Source organism: Myotis myotis, unplaced genomic scaffold (assembly GCF_014108235.1).
Source record: "Myotis myotis isolate mMyoMyo1 unplaced genomic scaffold, mMyoMyo1.p scaffold_m19_p_9, whole genome shotgun sequence".
NCBI classification, from domain to species: Eukaryota; Metazoa; Chordata; class Mammalia; order Chiroptera; family Vespertilionidae; genus Myotis; species Myotis myotis.
The window spans coordinates 5,271,897-5,297,529 of record NW_023416401.1 but is presented as its reverse complement, the minus strand read 5'-3'; the positions used below and the strand labels follow the sequence as shown (position 1 = coordinate 5,297,529).

The 25,633-nt window shown below is 50.1% G+C and overlaps 1 protein-coding gene across 6 annotated transcripts in view; it reads left to right on the top strand.

The window, feature by feature from the left end:
• GAREM1 (GRB2 associated regulator of MAPK1 subtype 1) overlaps positions 1–25,633 on the top strand; it is a 151,920-nt gene that overhangs the window by 101,675 nt on the left and 24,612 nt on the right. For 4 of the 6 annotated variants that reach the window (XM_036323345.1, XM_036323344.1, XM_036323343.1 and 1 more), the window contains one exon: positions 20,077–20,207. The exons of 1 other annotated variant lie outside the window; for it this stretch is intronic. In XM_036323345.1, the coding sequence (XP_036179238.1) occupies positions 20,077–20,207 (131 nt within the window). Of the gene's footprint in view, positions 1–19,451; positions 19,642–20,076; positions 20,208–25,633 lie in introns of all 6 variants that reach the window. One more of the 6 variants, XM_036323347.1, reaches the window with a different exon arrangement.

Here is a 25,633-nt window from a genome sequence, read left to right as displayed (position 1 = left end):
CGGGCCCACGCTGTGTCCCCACGCTGTGCGCCTGAGTGACAGCCGTCCCCTCTTCCCTTGCCGCTCTGCCGTGTGCACGCAGGCGGTGTGAGTCAGTGCCCTTTGAATGTCAAGGGGAGGCCGCAACGCATTGCCTGTAGGGTCCCTTCCAGCTCCAGCACGCTCTGATTCTTGGGAACATTCACAGAAAGGAAGTTCAAAAATCGATTCTGCTTTCACACTGAGAGGGAAGAAAGCCCACAATTGAATCAAAGACCAGAAGCTGTGGAGAGGAAATGGTTGTCTGGAGTGAGTCCTTTTATTGGAAATCAGCCTGGACCACTGGCCAGGAAATTAAGTTCTTGCCGGGACCGTTAATCACGGTGCCCATTTGGAAATTGGCAGTGGGGGTGGGTGGCTGTATTTGAGGAGGAAGGAAGGAGTGGGCAGGAACGGCGCTCCTGAAAGCTCCCCGGCCCGGGTGGGCATTCGCCAGCAAGGACAGGATGAGCTCAGCCACCCTCTTGCTGCAGGTGTCTCGATATTTCTGTCCCCTCTACAGTTCCTGCACATCTCCTCGCAAAACTGCGTCCCGCTTCTACCAAGAGAAAGAATTACAGGACTTTCACAGAGAGGTAATCACCTCATAGGCTCATTATTTCCCTGTTTTGCCAAAAAGAGATGTCATAGCCCAGTGGTGTGGCTCAGTGGCTGAGCATCGGCCTATGAACCAGGAGGGCACGGTTCGATTCCTGGTCAGGGCACAGGCCCCCGTGGCAGGCTCGATCCCCAGATGGGGGTGCAGGAGACAGCCTATCAATGACTCTCTCTCATCATTGATGTTTCTATCTCCCTTCCTCTCTGAAATCAATAAAAAAATTTTTTTCTAAGAAAAGAAAAAAAGAGATGTTATAAAGGAGGAAGGCAGATTATGATATCCTTAATTTTTGTCAAAGTTATAAAAGCCAGCAAAAATATGTGTAAGAGGTATATGTCGAATGTCATGTCAGCACAGCCTGTGCCCTGTGAAGTGACTCCATCTGTTTACAATCTCCTTCCTCCTTCACCTCCCTCGTCCCCGTGGGCCCCCTCCGGGCGCTGCCTTCTGCCGCCTAAAATCGGCGCTTCCTCCTGCAGGTGTCCGTGGGCTGGAAGAGTAGCAAGACCAGCCTTGCTTTCGCGTCCGCATCCTCACCCCAGCCAATATGCGCCACTGTTTTCGAGTATTTGCACTTTCCTATTTATTTTTTCCTTAAAGGGGAGACGTTTCGGTAAACAAGAACTTGGCAGCAGATTCTGCTTCCACAGAATTAGCAGTTCTGACACCTCCGGGTGTCACCTGTCTCAAAGCTGTCCCCGGTGGGGCCTAAGTACACCACCCGGCGCTCTCCGGGCTCATCAGAACCGCCCGGGAAACGTGCCCCTCGGGGTCTGAGGGACTAAGCCCTCTGTGAAGCCCTCTCTTTTCTGACAGATTTTTTTTTTCTGATGGGAAAAGGGCTAAATTAGGTTGGGAGTTGAAGCGTTTGGCTTGGTGACAGCCTGTGTGGGGTTTTTTCTCGTTCTCCCTCTCTCTACACACCTGCTTGTCTCTGACTGTAATTTCACAATGTCCTCAGCCACTCGGTGCACAGCGTGGTCCCTCCACCCTGAGTCCCGGCCTGAGTCACCCTCCCCAGCTCGGCAGGGGCTGCCTGGGCGCTTCTGGCTTTCATGCTCAGGTGGCACCGAAGTCACACTGCTCCCACCCTCCCCAGTGTCTACACCAAGGAGGGGCACCTAAGAGGATTTCCAAAATTAACAAATAAATAAACAGCGCCGGCGGGGAGGGTCCCTGGCAGCCCAGGAGGAGAGCTGGGAGCAGGTGGGGATGCAGAGGAGATGGAGTGCCAGCCGCCAGCCGCCTCCTCTCGGGGAATCAGAGAGACGGGGAGCGAGTGGGAAGCGCGGGCCAGGTCTCCACTCCATTGGAGGCTGTGACCTCGCTCACAAAGTCACGCAGGCTGCGCAGGAGTCTTGGGATGCTGACCTGACAGCTGGTGCCTGGTGCCTGGTGCCTGGCGGGGCCTTGGTCTTCTCGGCTGGAAAGCTGGACCTTGATGATCCTGACTTCAAGGTCAGGGCTGTGCTCGCTTCCATCGCTGCTCCTTGACTGTAACACCAGACCCTCCTGGGACCATCCTTGAACCTCTTCCCCACCTTCTCCCTGCCGGCCCCTCCCCCCCCGCTCCCCTCATGTTCTCCATTCTCTCTCTGTCTCCCATGGTTCATTCTCTACTGTGTTGACCGTAAGACACGGTGCCTGTTTTTTCTCTCTCTTCTAAATGTCTCCCTCTCTCCATCTTCATAGAAAACCTAACCCTCCCAGCTCCCCTGTCACCCCCAGTAGGTTTGACTCTTTCACCTTGACTTCTCCTGTTTCAAAGTCCATCTGCCTACGGAGTACACTTCCACTTTCTTAAGTATCATCTCAGCCTCGACTCTCTAAAAAGGATTCATTTCCACCCTCTAAGCTGGATCCCCGTAAACTGTGTCAGTATCTGTCACTGTCATTTCAGTCCACGTCCTGGCCCAGCGTGTTGGTCCTTCACTCTCTCCCCGGGGGGCCAGGGTCCCAGGGAAGGGCTCAGACGGGCCCCAGGGCCACACCCACAGAGGACCAGCATTGGGCTCAGCGGCAGTAGATGCCATGTGCGGAGGACTCAGGCCCAGCCCTGCTCACTCTCTCTCTAGGCTGATTCCCCGTGGTCCTCGCAGCTTCCTGGTCAGTGGGCGGGACCGTGCTCTCCCCAGAGAGCGGACCAGACGTTTCTCTCCCCTCCTTTCGTCAGGAGGTCGCAGCACTGACGAGACGGAGAGTAGGAGGGTGGATGGGCTGGACCATCTAGCTGGCCTGAGAGGGCCACTCCCTTGGGGATTTTGTGCGCTGGGGACTCTGTGCCCCCCCCTTTCATACCTGCTCTTTGGGGTGGTGAGACCTCAGGGTGCCTTCCCTGAGTGCCCGGGGCAGCAGGGAGACAGGGTTGCTGAGTGTGAGCGTGGGCCCTGGGTTCCTCAGAGCAGAGAGGGAGGCAGGGGGGGCCCACTGCCCCCCAACCAGCGACCGCTGGGCCTCAGGGCCTCAGGGCCTGTGCTCCGGCCCTCAGTCATCCGGGATGTGCTTCGTGTGCAGAGCTGGGGACATGCTGACAGTGCGGCCGCAGCCCGCATGCCCTGGGAGACCCTTCTCGCAGCTCAGCGTGTGGCTGTGGTTCAGGGGAGTGATAAGTGCAGCGGGCAGGCCCTCGCTGGCGGGGACCCTCAGCTGCCCGGTCCCCCAGCTCGGGCCTGAGGAGCTGTAAGCACAGGGTGGCAACTGGACAAGGCGATGCCCCCGGGGCAGGAGGGCCGTGCAGGGCAGCCACTCGCCTCGGCAGCCTTCTGCTCACTGCCCGGCAGCAGATGGAGCCCACCCTGTCGTCCCGCCTGGCCTGCTGCTTGGTGTTCTCCCCGCTCCGTCTCCCCTCCATGTCCCACCTCCATGTTCCCCTCCATGTTCCCCTCCGTCTCCCCTCCATCTCCCACCTCCATGTTCCCCTCCATGTTCCCCTCCGTCTCCCCTCCATCTCCCACCTCCATGTTCCCCTCCATCTCCCCTCCATGTTCCCCTCCATCTCCCACCTCCATGTTCCCCTCCATCTCCCCTCCATTTCCCACCTCCATGTTCCCCTCCATGTCCCATCTCCATGTTCCCCTCCGTCTTCCCTCCATGTTCCCCTCCATCTCCCACCTCCATGTTCCCCTCCATGTTCCCCTCCATCTCCCACCTCCATGTTCCCCTCCATGTTCCCCTCCGTCTCCCCTCCATCTCCCCTCCATGTTCCCCTCCGTCTCCCCTCCATGTCCCACCTCCATGTTCCCCTCCGTCTCCCCTCCATCTCCCCTCCATGTTCCCCTCCATCTCCCCTCCATGTTCCCCTCCGTCTCCCCTCCATCTCCCACCTCCATGTTCCCCTCCGTCTTCCCTCCATGTCCCACCTCCATGTTCCCCTCCGTCTCCCCTCCGTCTCCCCTCCGTCTCCCACCTCCATGTTCCCCTCCATGACCCACCTCCATGTTCCCCTCCATGTTCCCCTCGTCTCCCCTCCATGTTCCCCTCCGTCTCCCCTCCATGTTCCCCTCCGTCTCCCCTCCATGTTCCCCTCCGTCTCCCACCTCCATGTTCCCCTCCATCTCCCCTCCATCTCCCATCTCCATGTTCCCCTCCGTCTCCCCTCCGTCTCCCCTCCATGTCCCACCTCCATGTTCCCATCCAGAGGCCCGCTCACCGCAGGGTCTCCCTCACGTCCCGTTCCTCCCCGGCCTGCAGGCCCCGCAGTGCCATTGTGGTCTCTCCTCTACCAGCCGATGCCAGTCTGAGTGGTTGCCGCATCCTCAGAGCGGGCGTGGTGGTGGCAGCGTCACCTGGGCACCGTGGGAAACGCACCTGAATCACACTGGGCAGGGCCCCTCTCGCCTCGACAAGCCTGCAGGTGGACCTGATGCACACTAGTCGTGAGCCTCTTAGATTTTATGGTGTTGCCTTGTTTTCTTTTTTTAAAAATATATTTTTATTGATTTTAGAGAGGATGGGAGAGGGAGAGAGAGGGGGAGAGAGAAAGGAGAGAGAGAGAGAGATCTATCAGTGATGAGAAAGAATCATTGATTGGCTGCCTCCTGCACGCCCCCCACTGGGGATCGAGCCCACAACCCGGGCATGTACCCTGACCAGGAATCCAACCGCGACCTTCTGGTTCATTGGTTGAAGATCCACTTATTTTAAAACTAATTCTTGTTGCTGTGTGTTCATATGGACTCCCCCAGGGTGGGCAACCAAAATCGTGCTGCGGTGAGCATTCCCCTTGGGGTGTGTGTGAGCGTTTCTTTGGGGTGTGTACACAGGAGTGGGGGTCTCTGGGTGTTTAGAAATACGGAGTTAATGTGACCAAATGGTACCAGCTTCCTCTCCAGAATGGCTGCCCCAAGCCTGACGCCCACCACAGCCCAGGAGGATTCCTTACCCACCTCAGGAATTTACAGACTGGTGGGCTCACAGGGCTGAAGTAATAGCTGTTGGTTTCCATTTGCCTGACGATGCAGCATCTCTTCACGTGCTTGCTAGTCTTTGGATCGCCTTGGAGAGTTGCCTGTTCGCATCCTTGGCTCATTGTTGGATTGGCGATGGTATCTTTCGGTGGTTTGCAGGATTTCACTGCCTGGCTCAGATATCAAACTCTTTTCAGTTGTAGGCTTTGCGAGCATCATCTGTCTGTCACCTGGCTGTCAGCTTTTCCCACAATATCCCTCCTAGAACAGAAATCGTTCATTTTCCATGGGATCATTGTTTTACCTTCTAGTGTCTATCCCTGGAGTCCATCCCTGCCAGTAGGTGGTATCAGATAAGAATTCATTTTTTAGTTTTTCACCATATAATGAGTCAGCTTTGCCAACACCGAAAACTACATAATCTTTTCCAGTTATCTTTATCATGTAAAGATTTTTTCCCACTTCCCTAACCCTCTCTAACTTCATTCCACAAAAATGTTTGTGTAAGTTGAAATGACTCAGAAGTCTGAAGAATAAGCTGCCACTCAGTGACTGGTAAGAGTAACACACATGAAAGCAATGTCAACACCCCCTTATCCCGGCCGTGGAAAGATTCGCCTGGATCCTTGGTGGAAATACAGGGTAATTGCCGAAACAAAATATTATTTGTTGACATTGTCTATCCTACCTACAGGGGGCCAACCGTATCAGCCCTCGTAAATTCAGGTGCCATGCCACTATATCTTTTAGCGATTCGATTTGTGAACTATCCAGTTATTTTGGATGTATCAATTATTTACAAGGCATGCAAAATAAGCATACTACACTAAGTCATTCGCATCTTAAAAACTGGGTAGGCCTGGGAAAATTGTAATCTGTATGTAAAATAAGAGAGAAAGAAACACATATTTCTAAGTATTTTTCTGCCCAGCCATCTCTGAGGACCTGAAACATCTCTGGCACTTTGCACACTGCCTGAACAGAGTGGGAAGTAAATAAACATTCTTGGAATTGTTTTTTATTATTTTGCCTAGGAGTTAAAATAAGGAGGAAAAATTAATTTGGCCCATATTTTTAATTCTGTTACTGAATACTGATAATAAAAACATATAAATCATCTACCTGGCATGACTCAGTGGTTGAGCATCGACCTATGAACCAGCAGGTCATAGTTCCATTCCCGATCAGGGCACATGCCCGGGTGCAGGCTTGATCCCCAGTAGAGGACATGCAGGATTCTCTCTCATCATTGATGTTTCTCTCTCTCCCTCTCCCTTCCTCTCTGAAATCAATAAAATATATTTTTAAAATATATATGTACATATTAATCTTACTATTAATCAGGTGCACACTGCTCCTTGTGGAGTTTGTACATAAGTGGTCTCATTTAGTCCTTGCAACAATCCCACGAGTAGGAGTCACCGTTCCCGTTCTATATGTGAGGAAACTGAAGCTCAGAGAGCTGACCTTCCCCAAGGTTACATTCGTATCCACTACCCAACCTGCTCCTCCCCGGGGCTCTTGTCCACTGCTCATCGCCTCCTACTAACGCAAATTAAGCCTAAGTAATATCTTGCTGCATGAGGATGTGTTTATATTTACACAAAAATAGACGACCAGCATTTTCGTCACTCCTCCTACGGACCAAACATGTATGAAGACAGCGCCATAAGCCTCTGTATCAACACTAAACACCAACCTGGGTACAATCTACTCATTTTCTGAGGATTGACAGATTGTTAGCCATCATTTCCATTCAGCAACTATGTAGATTCTGTTTTTCTTTTCTTTTTTTGTTGTTAATCCTCACCTGAGGATATTTTTCCACTGATTTTTAGAGACAGTGGAGGGAAGGGGAAGTGACAGAGAAAGAAAAACATCGATGTGAGAGAGACACATCGATTGGCTGCCTCCCGCTTTCACCCCACCCGGGGCTGGGATGGACCCTGCAACCATGGTACATGCCCTTGACTGGAATTGAACCCAGGACCCTTCAGTGTACAGGCCAATGCTCTATCCAATGAGCCAAACTGTCTAGGACAATATAAATTTTTAAATAGTTTAAATTCTTAATGTATCTTTCTAATATCCCTGGCCCTTTAAGTGTGTTTTGGTTTTTATTTTTAAAGAAATAGAACTGTAAGACCAGAAAATAAAGAAGTTTCCTTAGTACAGTTTCAGAAACCAGAGTTGCTGACTCAGTGCTGATGGTCCTTTTTAAGTTTTCCCCAGGGACTCTGGTTTTTTAAAGGCCCGATCACCCACTAGAGACCGGAGTGTTTTCATCTGAAGCGCAGTTAGGGGCGATCGGGCAGGCAGGCGACAGTAACAGCGAGCAGTTAGGGTCATCCCTGTGCCCTGCGAAGTCGCTGCTCCTGGTCCTGCTTTCCCAGCCTGTGTCCCCCTCGGCCTTGCCCCTGCCCGGAGCAGCCCGTTCACACCACGGCCCTGGGCGGGAGGGATGAGTCACTGAGCACAGTCCTCCACTTGCACGCGGCCTGTTCCACACGGAAGAGGGACCGCAGGATGCTCAGCGGGCTGGCCCTGTGGTGCATAGAAGCGCAGGCGTTCGCATGAAAACGAAGGCTGGGAAGCAGGGAGCAGGCGCAGGGCGATTTGTCAGCCGAGGCTGAAGAGAGGCAGAGAGAGAGCAGTGCTCCGGGAGGGGAGGGGGCGGCCGTGGCCCGTTCAGGAGCGTGGGACACGGGCCGGTCCACTGCCTGGAAGCTGGCCCTTCATTCAACACCGGAACAGAAACGGAGCCCCAGGTCTCAGAGCAGCAGCCGGCTGTTGCTTCTCCTCTCTTTTAATTAAAGAGGAAAGATTCCCCAAGAGGGAGGGCCGCTCCGTCACGGAGGCTCTTTTTATTGGGCTGGAGTTCCTGCTTTTACTGCAGCTTTGACTACTTCCTATCGAGCCTGGGGCTGCCGTCTGCAGTCTCCGTGGCCACAAACGCACGCGAGTCATAGTCCAAGCAGGAGGCCTTCCATTGCAGTTGCTCTTCATGGAGCAGAGGGTTCACTGGGCAGCTTGTCCTAGAAAAGATAACATGTGTCCTCCACCCCACATCCTTCCCAGAACCGAGTGTCCAACCAGGTGGCCGTGCGCCCGCATCGTCCGAGTGGCTCTCTTCTCTCTTCTCTCTTCTGCTTGACTCCCCGATGGGCCACTTAACGATGTCAGATCTCGGCTGCTCTTTCCTGGTCTGCTTCTCCGGGAGCTTTTCCAGATTTCCTGTCAGCAGAAGCTAGCCCTTTCTCCTGACCCGCAGGAAGTTCGGATAGGAGCATGTGGGGGCTCCTTTTCACTCGTGGCGAGGTGCGTCTGTCACCTTCGACTTCTCTCTGATGGTCACCCTGTGCCGCCTCTGGTGCTCAGCCCTTGCGATGTGTGCAGTCAGCCCAATGGCCAGTGTTGGTCTGTGGCCTTTGCATGAGACAGACCGAGGAGATGGATGAAGGAGGAGATGGCTCATGGGGACTGACCCAAGTTGCACAATAGGGGGAAAGCCAGGATGTCGACTCTAGAAGTTTATGCACGTGACTGCTGTGGGAAGATGTGGAGGCAAAACGATAACCAGTGAGCACATGTGGAATCGAGAGTCCCAAGCCTCATGCTGAGCCCCAAGAACAGAACCTGCCTGGTTCTGGGGCTGCCAGACCTGAGCTCTGCTCTTGTGTCAAGTGCAAGCCTTCAAGGAACCACCTTCCTTCCTCCCTCACTTACTTCCTTCCTTCCTTCCTTCCTTCCTTCCTTCCTTCCTTCCTTCCTCCCTTCCTCCCTTCCCTTCCTTCCTCTCTCTCTCTCTCTCTCTCTCTCTCTCTCTCTCTCTCCCTCTCCCTCTCCCTCTCCCTCTTCTTTCTTTCTCTCTTTCTTTCTTTCTTTCTTTCTTTCTTTCTTTCTTTCTTTGTTTCTTTCTTTCTTATTTGTAGAGCAATTGTAGGTCCACAGCAAAATTGAAGGGAAGGTACAGAGATTTCCCCATATGCCCCTTGCCCCAGCACATACGTGGCCTCCCCCAATGTCAACATTCCTCCACCACGGCAGTACATTCGTTACAATCAACGAGCCTACACTGACACATTATCACCCAAAGTCCAGAGTTCACCGTAGGGTTCCTTCACTGTTGGTGTACATTCTGTGGGTTTGGACAAATGTATAATGGCATGAACCAACCATTATGGTATACATCATACAGAGTATTTACACTAAAAACCCTCTGTGCGCCATCTACTTATCCCTCCCTGCCCACTAATCCCTGGAAACCATTGATCTTTTTACTGTCTCCAGTAGGTTTGCCTTTTCCAGAATGTCAGATGGTTGGAATCTTAGGGTTTGTAGCCTTTTCAGATTGTCTTCTTTCTCTAGTCTATAATAATAAAAGCATAATATGCTAATTAGACCAGACAGCCGAACAACCTTCAGGACATCATTCCAGCCATCTTTCTGGATGAAGCCGCGGGAGCCGAGGCAGAGGCAGTAGGGGCGATCAGGCAGGCAGGTGAGCAGCTAGGGTCATCAGGCAGGCAGGCAGAATGGTTAGGGGTGATCAGGCAGGCAGGAAGGCCAGTGGTTAGGAGCCAGTGGTCCCGTATTGTGAGAGGGATCGGGCCTAAACCGGCAGTCAGACATCCCCCGAGGGGTCTCGGATTGCGAGAGAGTGCAGGCCGGGCTGAGGGACCGCCCCCCCCACACACACCCATGCATGAATTTCGTGCACCGGGCCTCTAGTAATATATATTTAAGGCTCCTCCATGTCACTTCATGGTTTGACAGTCTTGCTTTATGTAGCTAAAGAATTTGATGAAAATGTACCACTAACATGTGCAGAAATGCAATGTAGGGCCTATACCAGTGATGGCGAACCTTTTGAGCTCGGCGTGTCAGCATTTTGAAAAACCCTAGCTTAACTCTGGTGCCGTGTCACATATAGACATTTTTAGATATTTGCAACCATAGGAAAACAAAGACTTATATTTTTGATATTTATTTTATATATTTAAATGCCATTTAACAAAGGAAAATCAACCAAAAAAATGAGTTCGCGCGTCACCTCTGACACGTGTGTCATAGGTTCGCCATCACTGGCTTATACCATAGTTTTCTATATTATCTTTTGCTAGCTTTCCTATATCCAAGCTCCATGCATGAAGCCAAGGTGGGTATTAAAATATGAACTGTTCTCACCCCCCATAGGTAATGCTGACTATGTTCTCACCGTACTTCTAAGAAACCATTCGTGTTTCTGTACATGGAGTTTCAATCCCTTCAGTTTGGGCCCCAAGGTTGAAAACGAAATCCTTTAAAATCAAGGCACTTTTTTTCCTAATGAAAACCACAGCTTGAGCAGCTGCTCATATGATTGTCTCTGCTCTGTGGCTACACTGGTGTGTGGGAGTTTACTGTCGGGCTGTGGAAAAGGGAGCAAATAAGGAGCCAAGAATGGGGTCATGTTTCAATAGAGAAATAATGGTGGAATGTTCAGCCCTTGAGTGTTTTCCGCACCCTCCCCACACTTTGGACATGCAGCTTGGCTCTCTTTTTCCTCTCTAAATGCTTCCATAAGGCATGAAAGAGAAGCATACATCATCAGAACCACTGTATTGAAAACTCCTGGCCCCCAACTCTGAGCCTATACAGTGCGCCTTTATTTTTGCCTGGAGCTGTAAAATGACAACACAGCTACACGCTCTGTCTGTGTGGTGTAACATCCGCATTTTGTCCATCTGTCTTGGTGTGGTCTGCCTTGCCTTTGTCTGGGTTGAAATTGTGTTTCTCTGTGTATCATGCATTTTGTTTTGCTGATGTCAATTTCTAGGTCTCGTTTTCCTTTTTTAATGCCTGTTCCTACCTTCCTTTCTCCTCACGCTCTCTCCGCTGAGCTCCATTTTTCTAGTCCTTTCTTCCCGCTTCTCTTTTCATAAGATAGGGTTTTAAATTCTACAAATAAAAATTGAAGTCTTATTTTTGCTACTCTTAATTTTTACCTGGGTAAGTAGATCATTTTATAGTTCCCAAAAAGGACGGTACCTCAAAAGGAATTGCTTTTTACTTATTAGGACCTTGATTTTTTTTTTTTTTAAGGTAGGTTTTTTACCTGAACAGAAGCAACTGCTTCATCCTGGCAACTAGTCACAAAGGCAGAGACTAAGAAGAAGACCTGGGCTCTGGTTCCACAGAATGGGGTGAATTCTCAGTGACACACGTACCCCAAGTTACACTTAAATGTAGACGTGTTTTATCGTTGAATCAACTGCCAGGGTCATTTTGGGGATTCAATGAAACAACCCGAATAGCCCTTCAGCTGTCAGAGGAGAATTCATTGCTAAATGACCCTTCTTCCTACTAACTGTTGTATATTTTTTCATGAACAGACAAGGCATAGCCAGCTCCTCCCCCTGTTGCCTTCCTCCTGAGGAGGGAGAGGTCAGCCCTGGGTGAAGCAGCGTAGTAAAGGTAGACCTGAGGTCAGCATACGCAAGTGTCCATCCGGGATTTGCTACTGCCCAGAGGCATCTTCCTGCATCTCTGCAGGCTTCGGTTCCTCATTGGTCCAATCTGTGTAATCCCCGCCCACTCCATGGACTGTTGAGTGAGGTAGCGTGCGTGTGAAAGCAGGCTGCTGGAGAGATGATGTTTCCTGACACGGCTCTGGTCCAGAGGCTCTGACTCCTCTTTCTTTTCTCTTTTGTCTTTCCACATCTGAGTGAATCTCTTTGTTAAGAAGCTGGTCTGCCTGGCCAGTGTGGCTCAGTGGTTGAGCATCAACCTATGAACCAGAAGGTCACAGTTTGATTCCCCATCAGGGCACATGCCCCAGTTGCGGGCCCCATCCCCAGTAGGGGGCATGCAGGAGGCAGATGACCAACGATTCTCTCTCATCATTGATGTTTCTCTCTCACTCCCTCTCCCTTCCTCTCTAAAGTCAATATATATACATATATATATATATATATATATATATATATGTTTTGGTGTTTTTTTAAGAAGTTGGTCATTTGGTATGTGAGTCTCTAATTCTTTGTCAGTGCTGGCATTTAACATATTCTGGCTTTCAGAGTCAGGTAGGACCTACCGTCCTTTATGACCGGTTTTTAATTGAACGTAATTGGTAGGCCAGAAGTAAAGGGAACTCAGTATACATCCAGGCAGACAGCCGTCAGCAGGGTAGGTCTTAAATGAGTTTACTCTTAATGTTCATGTGAAAAGCTATAAACAGAAGCCTCCACGTAAGGTTCCAATTTAAGGGAGTATGAAGTGCTTCAAGAGCCCAGACTTCCCAGCTAATTTTTTTTAACATTTCCTGACCAATAATCACCCACTCACATATAGTATCACCTCGATCAGTGAAGTTAGAAGCCCTTGGTCAAACGACAGCTATGCCTTCCTCTCTTAGAAATGTAGAGTGGTCCCTGGTTAGATGAGATTTTTTTTATTTGAACCAACCATTAAAAGGTGGACATGTTGACATAAAAGCCAGGTTTCCTGCCTCTGGGAATAAGTAGGTATTAGGTCACCATCTCCACCTTTGTTATCAATTTTACCAATTTATTCAACTTTTGTGGTCACATAAGTATTTGATTTTGAGATTCCAAAAATATATATATTTCTCTTGCTCTAAATAAATACTTGCTCCTCAAGGCAAGTGTTTATTTAATTTCTAGTATGGTCTCAAACTGTGTTGTCAGGGAAACAGCAGACATGATTTCTGCCGTCAAGGCACTTGTGGTCTAGCTAAGAAAACAATACAAAAGCCAGTAAAATAAGTAGGGAATGATTAAACATTGACCCCGGTAATGAATAGCAGTGAAGATCAGCATGGGGTGAGGTCAGGGAAACCTCCTGGATGGTATTGGACTTGAGCTGATGCTTAAATTCATTCCTTCATTCGGCCATCATTGATTTTCCTACTCTGCGTCTTGCACTGTTTAGTGTAAAACGATAAATATGTGAACAAATAAGGACAATAAAACATTATACATGCTTAGATCAAAATCTGTAGATAAATAATGAGATCACCAAGGAATGTGGCCAATTATATACCTGAGATAGGAAGTTTTTTTATAGAGTAGGATGAGTAAATTGATTTTGGATGAATAGATTGACCAAACCTAGGAATAGAGGAAACGCATTCCAGAAAGTGAGTGCCGTCTGAGACGACATAGTTCACCGTGGGTGGATCTGGATGAGTTTCAGCATCCCGGGAGAAAAGTCAGGGCCAGATCTTGGAGGGTCACGTATTCATGAAGAAGTTAAACTTTATAGGAGGTAGAGAGCCACCAGTGGCTTTCAATCAGAGGATGGAAGAGCACACATCCCTAATCCGTTCTTTCCTGCCTCCACCCTGCTGCAGCCCAGAGGCTGACCCGTAGGGCTAACTTAGCAGACTCTCATGCCCTTTGATTTCCAGTTGAGTTCAGCCAGTGGATAAGTAGTTCCAGCAGGAGCTGGGCGGCAAGAGAGAGTGAGGCCAAGGTCTTTCTTCTCCAGGCTTCCTCCCTGAAGAATCGCCAGGGAACAGCTTCACCTCCCTTCAGAAGGTGACCTTATTGAAATATCTTACTCCTTCCAGTAACTAGTCCTTCCCCTGGTCCCTTCAGATCTTTGGTGGTGACAAAATCATCCCTGTACTATCTTCATCTCTCTTGTGCTTCCCCTACAGCCTACCCATACCATTATCAGCAGTCCTGTTGTACACAAATCCTCTGCAGATTATTCTCATTTAAAATATGACTTTATTTTGAACGTTCAGCCGTAGAGGAAGAGGATGGTTTCCGGGAATGGAAGTCAAGGGGCAAAGCAATCAACCAGGAAAACTGGCCACAGTGCGAGGTGATGCGGCTGGGAATCTGGAGTTGTGGAGACAGAAAGGAACTGACTGAGGCAGGACGGGGGGCAAAGTGGAACTGACACTAATGGGATGTGAGAGGTTAGGGAAAGGGAGGGGTCAGGGGTGACCACCCCGGTTTCTGACTTGCGTGGCTGCTTGGTTCAAGAAGTATAAAGAGCCCTGACCGGTTTGGCTCAGTGGATAGAGCGTTGGCCTGTGGACTGAAAGGTCCCAGGTTTGATTCCGGCCAAGGGCATGTATGTACCTTGGTTGTGGGCACATCCCCAGTGGGAGGTGTGCAGGAGGCAGCTGATCGATGTTCCTCTCTCATCGATGTTTCTAACTCTCTATCCCTCTCCCTTCCTCTCTGTGAAAAATCAATAAAATATATTTTTAAAAATTTAAAAAAGAAGAAGTATAAAGAGAAGGTTAGTTTGGTATGTGTCAATGTTGAGATCTTCGTGGGAGAGCTGTTGGAGCACACAGAAGGTATTGGTTAGAACGATGTGGAATTCAGGAGCCATCTGGCTGGCGGGAAGGCTGGTATATTGTCACCTTATATGTCAGTGATGGCGAACCCATGACACGCATGTCAGAGGTGACACGCAAACTCATTTTTTTGGTTGATTTTTCTTTGTTAAATGGCATTTAAATATATAAAATAAATATCAAAAATATAAGTCTCTGTTTTACTATGGTTGCAAATATCAAAAAATGTCTATATGTGACACGGCACCAGAGTTAAGTTAGGGTATTTCAAAATGCTGACACGCCGAGCTCAAAAGGTTCGCCATCACCATTCTGGAGGTCCTTGAAGCCAAGTTGATAGAGGAGGTCCCCAGGAGAACTGCGAACGTGGGAGAAGAAACAGAATAAGAGAGGACGGCAGTTGTGCACGGAAGTTAGACTGTCACTAAAAGGATCCATCGTTTTGCACAAACTGAATAAAGAGCCTGAGCAGAGGCAAAGGGGAGAGCGGGTGCCGGCTGCGCACCAGTGGCGGGAACGTCTGCAGAAGACGAGAGGAGCCAGACATGGATGCGTGGACAGCTACGGCAGACGCCCGGGCGTGGGTTGGGAATTGAGGAGCTTTTATACTTATTTGTCGGCTAGTCTACCAGCGCGTATGGAACTCTTAGGTCCCCGAGTGCCATGAAGCCCACGCAGGTTGTGTTTCAGGACGAGTGAAGTTGTGATGAAGGCAGAGATGGACTTAAAACCCAAAGCAGTGATTCCATGATGAAGTGATGAGGATCGAAACCAGGACAGTCGCAGTGAGTGCTGAGGGCCAAGAGGTTTCAAGGAAAGAAAGGGCAAGACTTCGGGGGAGATGAGTCCAGGAGGAGAAAGGTGAAGACGGCCGCAGGATTCCCACCGTAACATGTCAGCGACCGTGTTCACAGCTGCAACCTTTCTTAGGTTCCGTCGCATTTATGATCATTGTGCCTCGGAAATTTTCTGATCATTCTGAAGAAGCGGCTAACCAATTAGATGTGACGAAAAATTCCATTTTCCCAATTTCAAAAAATAAGGAAACCATTTGCATGGTGTGAAGTAGCTTGGCTGGTTAGAATATGTGTCCCAGAATGATTTAATTTTGAATCCAGTTTATTCTGGTTAAGTTCAAAGATAGAATTTCAGAACTGAAATTCTGACACTTGTTCCATATAACCTCAGATGGAGAAATAAATAGAAATGCCACAGATGATTATTATGAAATTCATCATATTTTGGTTGATGATTTCTTTCTGTTCTTTGGCTTAAATTCTGATTCTCTGTGGTTATAGGCTTTGAGGCTCTGTGCTGAGTTTTGTTCTTTCTCTCTCTTTTCTCCCAATTCCACTTCCACTCGCCCTCCTCCCCACCAAATCATAATTTTAGGAACTGATGACAAGGGATGTAGGGAGTCAGATTTTAAAATGGGAAACACTGTGTTGTAATATTTCAAGTTTGTGTTTTTAATTTTTAAATTATGCTTAAGATGAGTAGAAATTTCAAAAGTTGGTAATAAGAAAATGAACAGAAAATTCACAGAATATAAAATATAAGTTGCTTCATTTTTTAAAAATCAGATCTACCGTTTTAATAAGAATGCCATTAAAACCCCAATGAGATACTATTTTTCACCCAGCAGACTGGCAATGACATTTTTTTTTAAAGCGTTAGGAAAGGTATGAGGAAACACATTGGTAGTGGGAATATGAGTGGGCAGAGCGTCTAGAAAAATCAGTTTGGCAATAGCTATGGCAAATAAAAAAGCACTTACCCTTTGGCCCAGCCATTCCACAGGGAGCCTTGCCCACCAGTGTACTTGCACTGGGTACACAAACCCTTCGGTACCGCTCAGCATGTTCGCTTCAGCATCAGTGTGGCTGCCAAGGACTGGACCCGACCTGGATGCCCGTGCACAGAGGGCTGGTCACATTCGGTGTGGTGTTTGCACCGTGGGGAGTACGTGCAGCTCTTTAAAAACGAAGCAAATTTTTATGGAACGATCAAGGAACTACGCAGAAGGCCACCGCCTGCTGTTAAAAGAGCGGCACTATGCGTGCAGGTAGGTAGTATCCAAGACCCTGTCTGCACGCAGGGAGCAGGGGGCAGGGGGCCGCCGCTGTGATGCGAGGAGAGCTTGGGAGGAGACTGGAAGGAGACTTCCTTTCCACTCTGAACCCTCTGGGACCGGACATGTTTGGCAGTGGCACATCTCAAGTCCTCTTGAAGTCTATTCCCCTGACTCCAGAAAGGGCAGCCAAGTGGCTCCCCAGCACGGACGGGCCTTCATCCGTTGGTGGTGGAAGCGGGGTGTGCGCAAGCCAGTCCAAAGGCAGTGGTTGGTCGGTGCCTTTACAATAACAAGATGCTTACCTCTTAGCTGGCAGTCCGATCCCGCGGACACTGCAGCCTGTGCGCACACAGAAAGATAGACATACACGAATATGTGTCAAGGTAAACCTTGAGGATGTGTGCAGGTTCCTGTTCGGGTTTGTTTTCTTTCTGAAAACTCTCAACCGCTTTGTATTTCCCATGACTTTTGAGAAGTGTTCATTTCTTCCCATTTGGAACTGGCCCCGTGGTCTTAAGGTTCCATTCTTCGAACCAGGTTGCATCTCATTCACACAGTGGACCCGGAACCATCTCAATTAATGGTGCTGTCCTGTCTCTGAGAGTCCCAAGAGCAGAGAAGTGAGAAGAATTCACTGTTCACTGTTTGATAAGCACCTACTTTGTAGGCAGGCTGGGAGCATCCCACTAAATAACACAGACCTGGTCGTGGCGTTCCAGCCTCCCGGTGCTCCTTCTTCGTCACCGGGTTGGCCACGCTCCGCCTGCTGTGCTGTCCTGGTGCCGTTTCTAGTGCTGCTGCTTCGTCTTCCGTTTCTTCATTCGTGCTGGTTCACGCGGCGTTTCCCCACTCCCGACAGGGAGGGACATGCCAGTGGAATAGTGGCGTCCACTTGAGTCGTGGGCCCACAGATGGATCCTACAGGCCTTGGCTCTCATTTGCTTTTTTTTTTTTTTTAATATATTTTTTTATTGATTTCATAGAGGAAGGGAGAAGGAGAGAGAGATAGAAACATCAATGATGAGAGAGAATCATTGATCGGCTGCCTCCTGCCCACCCCCTACTGGGGATCGAGCCCACAACCCAGGCACGTGCCCTTGGCCGGAATCGAACCTGGGACCCTTCAGTCCACAGGCTGACGCTCTATCCGCTGAGCCAAGCCGGCCAGGGCAGCATTTGCTTTTTTTTATTTACACACAGGTGGACACTGTGGGGACGGGAGGGGGAGCAGTACAACCGTGGCTGTAAGGGAAGGTGGGCCGCAGACTGCGCTCATCCCAGTGAGGATGGGAACCAGGGAAGCACAAGTCACAGAGCCCATCTTCGCCGCAGCCCGGAATTTACCTCCCACGAACCAGGGGCTGGAACCTCCCAGCCAGTGGCCTGAACTTGCCGGACCCGAACTTGACCTCCTCCGACTCTCCCTGTTCTTCCTCCGTGCCTTGGCGTCATTGCTCTTCTTCTGCATTAGCAAAACTAGTTCCCATGCCTCACTCCTGACAAGCGACCTTTTATTTCTAAGCAAAAAAGCGTGTGCTGCAGGGGAGCCCGCCAGCCTCGGACGGGAGCTGAGAACCGGATGCCCCAGCAGGACTGGGCCTTCGCTTCACGTCGAGCGCGTCCACGTTGAGGGAAATCCCTGTGGTGATTCCGAGCGACGCACACACAGGGATGTTTTCTGGATGATGGTTATTTCTTGTCCCCGGATGAGTTCTGCAGTACAGTTTCGGAAACACAGCACGAAAGTGGTGCAGGAGGGTGCCGATCTTTGCTTTGTAAATGCCACCTTGGCTGTATCTAAACTGGACTAGAGGGGCCTGTCGGTGGTGTTGCGTTCGCTCCCAGGGCCCGGGTCCTGCAGCTGGGACGGCTGTCCGTGGAGGCGTTTTCTGAAACCCTCAGCGCGGCTGAAAGACAAGGCCCTCCTCCCTCCAAGCGCGGAGTGAGGCGGTGACAGCTCAGAACAGATGTCCCAATGGCCTCCAAGTGCTTGTCTTTGGTGGCACAGCCTCTGCTGGTCATGAAATGGTCTGTTAAGAAATTAGTTCCCCCGCGTGGGGGGGGTGGGAATGTGTTATGTCCATTGATTTCGCATCCTGGCAGGGAGCTGGCTCTTAACGCCTGGATTGTCCCCAAGGTTGGATGGATGTTGTTGGGACATCCAGGCCGCAGCAGCCACAGAGGAGAGGATGACACGGTAGCTCAGCATCTCTCCAGGGTGCCTCGCGTGGACTCACCGGAGAGTGGCGTGGCCTTTTATAGAAGAAGAGGGGCTCAGTGCAAGGTGCTAGGAAGGTGGTCTTGTAACCTATGGGGAGAGAAGGTGGGTGTCCCTGTCTGCTGGAGGTTTGCATGGTTCTCCTTGTAAAACCCACTTTACAGTTCACACTTGATGTCAGACTCCCACTGAAGGGGAAACTTCCATTCTCAGATAAACAGGGTCGGCTTAGTTTGTGGTCTCAGGGGCCTGACACGAGACCTCGGCATAACTGTTCAGGGGTGTTGGCGTGGAGGCCTGGTCTTCACTTCTGACGTCTGTCTGCTTGTCCCCACCGTCATCCATACTGTCCACTGCTTCCAAGGGACAGGTCAGCAAAGGGTGTGGCCCGAGGGCCAAACCCGACCCGCTGCCTGTTTCTGTAAATAACATTGGATCGGTGCGCAGCTGGTCCACCGTGTTTACACATCGTCGGCGGCAGCTTTCGAGAACTAAGCGAATTGAGTAGATGTGACAGAGACTGTTTAGCCCACAAAACCTAAAATATTTACGGCATTAGTTTGCCAACCCTGCACGTGAAAAGTCACAGAGAGCCCAGCCCGTGTGGCTCGGTGGTTGAGCTTCGACCTGTGAACCAGGAGGTCACGGTTTGATTCCCGGTCGGGGCACATGCTCGAGTTACGTAGGGGGCATGCAAGAGGCAGCCGATCAAAGATTCTTTCTCATCACTGATGCTTCTCTCTCTCTTCTTCTCCCTTTCTCTCTGAAATCAATAAAAAATATTTTTTAAAAATTAGGAAGGAAGCCACTTGCTGCAGGTGCTCGTTCGTTAGAAGGAGGCGCACGCCCCTGCACCCCTCCAGCCTCTGTGCTCAGGCTTCGTGCCCACCCACCGCAGATCCCGGCTCTAGCGGCTCGGGAGTCCCCCATCGCCTACACGGAGTTGAAACCAGGGGAACCTGTGAGAGCTGAGGGTCCACGGGATAGGTCGGTGCTACTTGTGCATGTTTGGGACACTCGTCTAAAAAATTAGCCCCCTAAGCCGCGCGGCCTTGGTTTTAGAATATGACATGCCTGGGTTGTCACCGCGAAATGACAACATGACTTCCTGTGACAAACAAAATGAGCCACACGGAGTAAGTTTTTACTTTGAGGTCAGATTGCAAGTGAGCATCCATTCAGTTTGATGTTGGTCCTCTGGTAATGAACTCTGAATACAAGCAAAGAAAAAAGTACACGTCTGTGCTCGTTTTCAAGCTGGTGTTTAAGAAAGCCTGCCGTGGTCTTTTTTACTTTGTTTTTTTATAACGATCAGATGCCTTGGACAAGAAGAGTGGGAGTAGGGAAAGGGGATGCCATCGCCCCGGGGACAGCGGTGCCCCGTAAACATCTCACCTCTCTTCTGTTTATCATGTATTTCAGGCCAATTCAAGCTGCTGGAACAGGACCGAGATATAAAGGAACCAGTGCAATATTTCAACAGCGTGGAGGAGGTGGCCAAAGCGTTCCCTGAGCGCGTGTACGTCATGGAGGAAATAACGTTCAACGTGAAGGTAGCTTTGGAAGAACCAAATATTTATCCTCACTAAATAGCCCGCAGGCCGTTATGTGCCCATCTGGGCCTCACAGGGAAAGGTCCATCTTCCTGTGAGGTGGACCTTGTCCTAGGAGGCGTCAGGGGCCAAAACTGGTCTTTGAAGAATTGCTTTTGCTGTAGCTGACCGGAGGCCCAGACGGGTAACGACGCTGCATTAGCCCTATCGTTTGCTAAACCGTTAAGGCAGCTCAGAGGTTGTCTTTTTCTCATTTGGACTTTATTCCCTAATGTGTGATCCTTGTTTGGCCAGATCTCCTATAAGGCTGATATTCCACTTGCAGGAGCTGGTAAAAGGCATAAGACCCAGCCGGCCTGGCTCAGTGGTTGAGCGTCGAGCTATGAACCAGCAGGTCACAGTTCAATTCCCAGTCAGGGCACAAGCCCAGGTTGTGGGCTCGATCCCCAGTGAGGGGTGTGCAGGAGGCAGCCGATCAGTGATTCTCTCTCATCATTGATATGTTTCTCTGTCTCTCTTCCTCTCTGAAATCAATAGCAATATTCTTGTGAAAGAATCATACGAAGGATCTAATGCCGTTCGCTTATTTAAAGAGAGAGACTTCAGAGCACAGTCTGGGATCGGCATATGTTCCTTCCATTTTTCAGAGACTGCCCGTATCAGGACACACGGGGAATTGATGTCTAGGATGTTGCCAACGGGAATTGACTGGTCCTTGCTCATCAGAGAAAAGCTAAATGGTGTTTATGGCGCTGCGTTCATTTTGCATTTGGAAAGGGACTAACCAGAGAAGTCATGGCTGCAACGAGGTGCAACCGTATTGCCTACAGATCCTCTGCATTGTCCTTGGCAGCATGGCATTCACAGCGACACTGAGACATCTTAGAAAGTGTTCACACTGACAAGAGTTTCTGTTGAACCTCATTTCCGCGAGAAGTCCGACTGAGTCCCGTCCTCTGAACATGTCGAGATTTAGAGGGCAAGATGCGTTTTTCTTAGCAATTCACTCTCTGTGACAGACAGACTGCGTGCGTGGTAGCTTAGCCCAAGAATGCAACGGTGTCTTTGGGGGTGAATCACTCCACCCTCGCTTCTCAGGAAAGAGGGGCGTGCTCAAACCAGCCTCCTTCCTGGAGAAGTTGTTCTGTCCATTCATTGACTAAGCTGTCATTCTCTCTTCCAGCTCTAAACTACAGCTGCTGTAGTCTACTTCCTTTACTTTTATTATTAAAACTGGTGAGATTTTGCGTGGCCCGTTCAACTTGTATTCAAGACACTTGTGTTCATTTACATTGAAGATCTGTGAGAACACATTCATTTTTTATCTTACCCACAGTCGTTGGCCAGAAGTTAATCAAATCCCATGAGTGCCTTGATATGATTTAAATGTCCCCTTAAAACTTATATTTAGAATTACCTAAATGGGAAAGAAAATCATTTGGAAAGGAAAGCTAATAATTTTAAACCCTTTTCTGAAAATATTTCATGGATTTTAAATAAAAGATTTAGAATTAAAACATGAGCCCGGCCGGCGTGGCTCACTGGTTGAGCATCTACCTATGAACCAGGAGGTCACGGTTCGATTCCCCGTCAGGGCACATGCCCGGGTTGCGGGCTCCACCCCCAGTGTAGGGCGTGCAGGGAGGCAGCCGATCAATGATTCTCTCTCATCATTGATGTTTCTATCCCTCTCTCCTTCTCCCTTCCTCTCTGAAATCAATAAAAATATTTTTTAAAAGAGTAAAATGATAAAATATGATCAGTAATCAGCAGGGTGGAAGTTTGCAGACATTGAGTGTTTATAATCATTAAATTTGAGGCCTTCCTCGTTGCCTCGTCCTACTCCTTTTGACACATATGAACACTAGGAAACAGATGTTAGCTGGCTTCATTGATTCACAAGAAGCCACAAAGCTCCTCAGCAGCCGAGCCAGGTCTCCGAACTCCATCCAGCCCCCTCTCCACTCCCTCCCATTCTCTCTGTGGGTTTGAGATAAGGCTGGCGAATGGGATCCGAACACCCATTCACATTGACACAAGAGCTTGCACACTTAATTCGTTTTCCATCTAAATAAGTGTTTCCAATAATTGTTACCTAACCAGATCCTTTTGTTTTTGTATTTCTGATACACAGGATTTGGTGGCTTTTATGAATGTGATACATGCAGATTTGTACACCTTATTCCATACCAGAGTATCATACCAATATTTTAAAAATAAAATCCTACACGTTAACTTGATGTTTCGTCTCTATTGGCATCAGTGTAGTTTCTGATTAGGTTAACCTGTGTCAGGATGAACCCCTTCAAAAATACCGCTGTAAAGTATTAGCCCGGAATGTTAACCAGTATTAACAGAGAAACAAGACTAGAGGTGGGTCTTTGCATTGTTAAAGAGACACTGAAGGGGCGGACGTGCATCGCTGAATACAGAAGCAAAAGTTCTGCAGTTGAATAGAATTCATGATGCTGAGTTTGGGGATTTTTTCCCCCCAAGGCTTTCGAGTTACTGGAAACCAGCCTCCTTTCCGCCCCCTGCCCCCGCCCCTTGACCTGCCCCCCGCCCCCCTCCCCCCCCCCCCCCCCCCGCCCCCAGTCATGGACTTGAGGCAATCTGTGGGCCTTTTCACTTAACATATTAGTTCCCCTCCAGTGCTGAAGAAGTAACGCTCTTTCCCCTTCGGCCAACTAGTTAGGCTGTCTCTTGTTTCCCTGCACGTAGCAGTTAACAAATTCAACATATGTCCTGGTACTTTCTTGACTCACTTCCACAGAGCAAACTGCAGGCGAGGCCTTGAGAATCTATTCCCGGGGAGGCCCTCGGCTGCTGGTGGTTCTGCTCTTGTCCTAATTGCTCGCCTCTCTGCCGCCTCTCTGATCCTGTTTGTCTTCTCAAAGGCACACACAGCTCACCGGCAGCCGTCTCTCTGGGCCCCCGGCCGTTCCCCGGTCGCCCTGTGAAGTCACACGGGGCAATGGTGCTGAAACGTGGATGCTCTTCGGGGAGCTGTTTGTTTTGTTGTTTTGTTTTAAGAGTCTGATCGTAACCATCATCCTAGTTTAAAATATGTCCCTGGCGTTGGGAAAAGGACGCTCCTGGCGGTGGGAGATGACGATGAGGCCCGAGGGCGGGGTCCCTGTGAGGGTGAACGGGCCGGGGCTGGGTCGCCTTGGAGCCTGAGTCGCTCTGGACCGCCAGCTCGGGGGTGGCTGTGAATGTGAACAGAAAATCCCGTCCAAAATGACTGTCATTTCCATTCAGTTTCTTAAAATGTATTGCAGTTCTCTGCCATCTTCAAGAGAAGGATTGAGCAACACGTAACCCTCACTCTCGCCTCCTGAGGCTTCTGCCTTTCTGTGGAGCGGCCCTGCCGCCCGGGGGTGGTCTGTGGCCTCCCTGAAGTGCTTTTTGTCTGCTGCCCCGTGTTTGCTGGGACACGTGCCTCGGCGTCTGTACGTCTAGTTTTCCTTTTCCCTTCCAGCCCCCTGCGGGCGGAAGCTGGTAGCCACGTTGGGCAGAATTGTGATGAGAGGGGAGCAGCACGCCGAGTGAGGGGGGTCCTTCAGGGTTTCCTCTGAGCCCGGCAGCAGCCACTGCTCAAGGCCTGTGAGCTCCCCACCCCCTCCCGGCTCTGCAGCCGGGCACCCCGACCGCCGGCCCGGGAGGCGCTGGTTCTCAGAACCGCCTCACCGGCGCGCTCGTCGCTGTGCGCACCTCGTGGGCGGCCGTGCACAAGCCCGGACGGGTGGCCTGCTGCGCACCTGGGCTGCAGGCCTCGACAGCATGTTACTGTTCAAGACACCACGAGGCTAAGTCAAGCACAGGGAAGGGATGTAATCCAGAGAGGTGGTAGGCAACAGTAAAAACTATCGTATAGTAAATCTACATTTAAGTAAAAATCTCTAGTAGAGTAAAAGCCCGTAGCATAGGCATGTATTGTCGTTATCGAGGATAACGGACTGTACGTAAGTGTACGTGCTATAATTTTATACACCTGGCAGTGCGGGAGGTTTGTACACCAGCCTCGCCAAAAACACCTGAGCAATAGGTTGCGCTAGGAAGTTACAACAGCGCTGAGGCCACTAGGCCAGTGGCTGGCAAATCGCGGCTCGCGAGCCACATGCGGCTCTTTGGCCCTTCGGTGTGGCCCTTCCACAAAATACTGACTTCTGCGCATGGGCCGCGAAGTTTCAATCGCACTGTAGGTGCGCGCCCCCACCTGGTATTTTGTGGAAGAGCCACACTGAAGGGGCCAAAGAGCCGCATGTGGCTCGCGAGCCGCGATTTGCCAGCCACAGCACTAGGCAATAGGGATTTTTTAGCTCCATCATAATCTTGTGGGCCACTGTCATATATGCCATCCACCATCATCCATGCCATCCACCGTCATCCATGCCATCCACCGTCATCCATGCCACCCACCGTCATCCATGCCACCCACCGTCATCCATGCCGTCCACCGTCATGCATGCCACCCACCGTCATGCATGCCATCCACCGTCATGCATGCCACCCACCGTCATGCATGCCACCCACCGTCATGCATGCCACCCACCGTCATCCATGCCACCCACCGTCATCCATGCCACCCACCATCATGCATGCCACCCACCGTCATGCATGCCATCCACTGTCATACATGCTACCCACCGTCATGCATGCCACACACCGTCATACATGCCATCTGCCATCATGCATGCCACACACCGTCATGCATGCCATCCACCGTCATGCATGCCATCCACCGTCATGTATGCCACACACCGTCATACATGCCATCTGCCGTCATACATGCCACCCGCCGTCATGCATGCCACCCACCGTCATGCATGCCACCCACCGTCATACATGCCATCCACCATCATCCATGCCACCCACCGTCATACATGCCATCCACCACCATACATGCCATCCACCGTCATACATGCCATCCACCATCATCCATGCCATCCACTGTTGCCTGAAACTTCTTTATATGGTGCAGGGCTGTACTCACACAGAGATCAGAAATTACCATTTGCTCTGCAACCTGAATTTTGCTGTGCACGGATGAATTTTAAACATTAAAAGTGAATGAATCTAGAGGTAGCCCGTTTTGACTTTGTAAGTTCCGTCTTCCTTAGGATGAGCCAGATGTCATTTATTTTTAAGATTCGTTCCGGATGGTAAATGGGATACAAGTGTGAGGGTCATTATTTCAGGGTCTGAAGGCAGGCGGGTGCTTCTTGTGCCATCTGAGAGGTGAGGCCTCTGGAAACCCCCCCACGGCGCGTCCCCTGGTGCGCATCACAAATTAGGTCGTCGCCATGCACTTGCCATCCTTGCCCTCTTTCCTGTTGTTTTTTTTTTAAAAAAAGACACTCGAGGATGTCATTTACTGACCTCTTCGTGCGCTTTCTCATTTTCTGCCATTTTCCCAAAGGAAA